This window comes from Vigna angularis, chromosome 10 (assembly GCF_016808095.1).
Source record: "Vigna angularis cultivar LongXiaoDou No.4 chromosome 10, ASM1680809v1, whole genome shotgun sequence".
Classification (NCBI taxonomy): domain Eukaryota; kingdom Viridiplantae; phylum Streptophyta; class Magnoliopsida; order Fabales; family Fabaceae; genus Vigna; species Vigna angularis.
In genome coordinates, this window is record NC_068979.1 from 6,485,592 (window position 1) to 6,490,578 (window position 4,987).

The 4,987-nt window shown below is 41.3% G+C and overlaps 1 protein-coding gene across 1 annotated transcript; it reads right to left on the reverse strand.

Moving 5' to 3' along the window:
* Nucleotides 1-2,605: 2,605 nt before the first annotated feature.
* Nucleotides 2,606-4,659, reverse strand: LOC108335047 (scarecrow-like protein 15). The gene has a single exon (XM_017570967.2). It carries the CDS (start codon nt 4,603-4,605, stop codon nt 2,902-2,904), a length of 1,704 nt encoding a protein of 567 aa, XP_017426456.1. The 5' UTR covers nt 4,606-4,659; the 3' UTR covers nt 2,606-2,901.
* Nucleotides 4,660-4,987: the final 328 nt, after the last annotated feature.

A 4,987-nucleotide genomic window follows, 5' to 3' on the forward strand; every position in this document is an offset into this window, starting at 1 on the left:
ACGTAAATTATCGATCGGTGGCATTTTCGTAAATAAGTGGGCATTAAGACGTCTGTTAGACGGGGCCCCGACGTCTATAATATTATAGACGTCGGCCCCTCCTAACAGAAGTCTTAATGCCTGATAGGTAGGTGAAAAGTCATTTTTTTCCGCCTTAAAGACATCCAATCCCGCCACCCCGACGCCTATATTCGATTATAGACGTCAGTGCCCCTCCTAACGGATGTGTATATGTCTGACAGGTATACGAAAAGTTATATTTTTTCTGTCGTACATACGTCGGATCACGCCAACCGACGTCTAAATGACCTGTGAAAGTTGTTTTGGACGTCATATTAGTGAGGGCCCCGACGTCTAGTTTAGAATAGACGCCGGTTCACCTCAGGAGCCGACGTCTAGTTTGCTGTTAAATGAGACATGAAATCCGCTGTTACGAGCACTTCATCGTCTTCCTTCTCTCGCCTTTTCTCTCCGCGGCATTGCTTTTCTAAGTGCGTTTTTGTGTCTTTTGAACTGTTTAAACGTATTTTTATTCCGATTATATTAGTCTTTGGTTGATTATCTTTCATTTGAACCGATTAAAATGAGCTTTTGTTGTGTTTTGGTGTAGTTTTTCTCGTGTCTTTGGGTAGCGTTGTACCACATTCTCCCTTTGCTAGTTTCCTCGTAAGAAAAGCTTGCGTCTTTTGGATGTCTTATAGCGTTTCAACCCAAAATCGAATTTCGGTCCTTGCCTAGTTCTATTGTCACCGTTCGTTTTCATTGTCGGTTTTAATGGAACTAGGCAAGGACCCAGATTCGGTTTTCAGTTGAAATGCCATAAGAGATCCAAAAGACGCAACCTTTTTTATGACGAAACTAGCAAAGGGAAGAAGGTGCTACTACGCTACCCAAAGACACGAGCTGCAGTAGACGTCGGTTAATGCAATGTCCGACGTCCATGGAGCTCTTTAGACGTCGGGGTAATGTAGTAACTGACGTCTATGAAGCCCTTTAGACGTCGGTTAATGCATGACCCGACGTCTTTATAGACATTAGACCTGTTTTGTGTCCGACGTGTGATTAACATCATCCACAAAGACGTCGGTTCTGAAGCTGACGTTAAAAGGTCAAAATAACAAACGTTAAATGCCCTTTTTGGACTAGTGAATGACTTTACAATATTACTCCGTTATAAAACCTTTCTTATTAACAATTAAAGTCGACATTTTGGAGAAATTCTTTTAAGCGTTTTTAGTTTAAATATAACTTAATTTTAATTTATAAAAAAGTAATTTCACTTCATTTCAACTTTTACCTGTTTAAAAATACCCCTGGAGAAGTTTTTCTGAACAAAGTCATAACGATTTTAAATATTTTTAGGATATAGGTATTATTATTTTTTTCAACTATGTTGAATCTTATTGCAATTGAGAATAATGTTTGGGCCACAGCTTGAACGTTGTTTTGCTGCGAAATATAATTTTGCAAGACAAAGAGTATAATTTTTTTGAAACAAATATTTCATACCTTTTATTAAATATGAGATATGAGGATATAATTATACTATTAGTTTAAAAGATGAGATGAAAGTGAATTTCGAACTATTTTTTTTTTCATTCCGCGTCCCAAAACGGATTTTGGATTTTTTTTTCTATCCTTTCAAAATACATCGATAAATACGAATTTTAATGTTTTAAAAGATATTAATTTTTTTAATACGTCAATATCAACGTATTTTGAATGCTAAGCAAAAAATACCCGAAAAAAAATAAAGGATCATCAAAACTAATTTAAAAATATTATTATATATTATAAATTTAGAATGAGGACCGATTACTTCATATATGAACCCAAAATATAAAGTAGGTTCACTAAGTTGTTCTTATTATCGACTAAAGTAGTAATAGAATTTGGGGAAAATGATTGAAGGAAACTATCTGGCCAATATTCAAGTTCGAGGACATTTTTGAAGACTCGCCATGAACAATCATATCTCATGATTCTCAGCCGATAAGTGCACCAAGTTGTCTCCAAAACGATCACTATCTACCATCAGAAACATCAACGCTCAGACTCCATGCACCATTTTTTATTGAGCACGCATGCAAATTTATTAATAAGAAATTCCTAAAATCCCCATTTATCAAAACCATGGTCGAAAGCTGTCAGAAAAGGAAAAAGATCCGTTCAGAACGAACAAGAAACATATGGTAAAGTGATTGTCTCTCATGTTGCAGAAAATAATCACAATTGACAAGTAAAAATACGGGCTTTTCAAAACGCTATCTCTGTCTCGGAAGAACTTAATATAAGCATGAAATTGGTAGGCTATCGGCACAACTTTCCTAACCCCCTATGCTTTTTCTATACATGTTGAAGATGCTTTCACCCTAGTGCCCTATATACAGAGAGAGAGTGAATGTTCTTTGTTATTGACATATTTATCGTGTCATGTCAGGTTGGCATTGAGAACATGATTTGACACACGAGAGAAGAAGAAAAAAAAGGTGAATATGACGAAGTAATAATGTAATTGAATATGCTGGTCATATAAACCTTTGATTTATCATTTTGAATACTACAAGGAATAAAAGATAGAAAGAAGTCAAAGAACCATATAATCTTGCATAGAAAGAAGCCTCTTTGATTGGAAAATGAGTAAAGTTGATTAGGATAACAAGAGCCCAACAAAGAAAGACAGCGTCCCCCTCCAACTTTAGAAGATAACAAAATGGTCCAGAATAAATACATGTTCATCCCTCCCCTCTTTTTCCTTTTGCCAAAGATACCTACATTTTCCATCACAATCACTTCAAAATTCAAATGTAATAAGTAACCATATTATTGCAACAGTACAACTGATTAGTGGTAGGTTAATATTTCATAATTCCCTCTCCAGCAACAGCAATTTACTGTCTTCTAAAACCGCCAAGCTGACGAGGAAACCATGGCTCTGTCATGCCAGAACAGTATAAGTTCGTTCTGACGTTTTTCCACGTGGAAGCCTCTGATTTGCGACTTGGCCAACAAGCACTCTGCTTGGAAATCCACAAACTGGCTCAAATGAACCGGCCGCATTCCGGCGCTGTAAAAGGTCTCCCTCCACGGTGGCATCCGCCCCCATGAACTCTCCACCGCCGCCAAAATCTTCGGTCGCAGATGTATCATCTCGATTCTTCTCACCCATTCCCCTCCTCCCCCAGCCGTCGACACATCCAGCGACTCCAACATCATCGAGTAGTACTCCAAACTGCTCACAACGCCGCGTCGGAACGACGAGGCTGCTGCTGTGGCCATATCAGCCCATCCCTCGCTATCCACCAAAACCACCACGCTGGGAGAGACCAGCCGCAAGTCCGCCAAGAACGCGGCAGCATTTCCGAGGTGGCGGAAAATCACTGGGGAAAGGAGCACGGTGGTGCTCTCGCCGTCGACGAGCTTCACTGCCTTAAAGGAGAGCGTCTCGAAGGTTCGGAGTGGCACGAAGTCGACCTGGACGCCAATCCTGAGTTCGAGAGCGAACTGCGCGAGGTTTTCGCGTACCAGCGTGCTCTCGACGGCGTACTCTTCGGGAACGACGGCGGTGATTCGGAGAAGCGGCGATTCCGTGGCCTTCTCCGCTATCTCCTTCATGAGAGAAGCGTATTGGATCCCAAGGCCGATGTCGAAGTCGATAACGTGCATGAAGGAGCACGCAGCGTGATCGAGAACCACCTGGTTGGTGGTGAATATCGAGAACATTGGAATCGGCGAGATTCCGGAGAAGGCCTTGAAGGTTCTGATGCCATGCACGATTTCCACCAGCGAGGAAATCCTGGGCGTCCGGTTCGAACCGGAGAGAAGAGACTGGAGAGCTTCTTTGAAGTAAAAGGCTGCGCGTTGGAGAGGTTTTCCCACGGGGGATCGAAGCCGTTGATTGAGCCGCTCCAATATCACCTGTGCGACGTGTAACTGCTTGGTGTCGAAGCAATCCGCGGCGCGGATGAGCTCTTCGATGAAATCGAAGCCGTTGTTGTGATGTTGGTTGCTGAAGTCGTGAACTAGGTGGTTAAAATCGAAGCTAAGGTTTTGGTTGGAGTAGATGTCGGAGAGAGTGGAGAATTCAATGGCGTGGTCGAAGGGTGCGATTGTGAAGTCGTCGCATGGGTTGTTATTGTTGTTGTCGGGGTGGGGAATAGTCTTCAAGAGGGGAGCACCAGAGTCGTCGTGTAAGCCCAAGTCCTTCATGATGGAGTCCCAATCCAAGTTGTGCAACGCATGGTCGTCCAGGTCCAGACAATCTTGGGAGTCCGTGACGACAACTGAGTGATCGGTGGGCTTTTCGGAGCCCGGGCTTGGGCTTCGGCAGAGGTCGAGGACAGAGGTGGGCTCGTAGCAGAGGCCCGTGGTGTTGAGGTTGGGAAGTGCAATGGTACGGAGTAGGTTATTAGTTGGTTTTGGGTTAGCCTGTGGGGATGAGGGAACGGGAACTCTCATCGCTTGGTGAAGACTACCAGAAGGTGTTGCGGTGTGATCTTGTTGTGCTCTGTGATGTGAATGATGGAGGAGAGGAATTGTTGAAGCTTGAAGAAGGGGGCTTTTGGTTGTTATTACTGTAGCCCTTTTATCTTTGCTTGTGTGCATGTAAAGGGGTAGGGTTCCTTCTTTTCGTTTATACTCATGTCATCTGTGTCTTCCTACATGCCTCCAAATATATATAGAAACCTAACTAGCCATCTAACTCAATCGCTCAATAATGGACTTAATATATATTTAAAAAAAATAGATTTTTACCCACATAAATTTTTACATTCATTTAATACTTTTCATTCATTTTTACTTTTTTTTTTAAAATGTATTTTTATTTTTAATTCCAATATATTACTTTACATTAGTTACTTCTTCTCTGCTCAGATATTTGAATTATTAATTATATAATCCAATTTATTTAATTTGAAAAACGTAGTTAACTTAAAATCAGCAAACCTATACCTTCTTTTTTTATTTCCGTGACCCTTGAGATCCT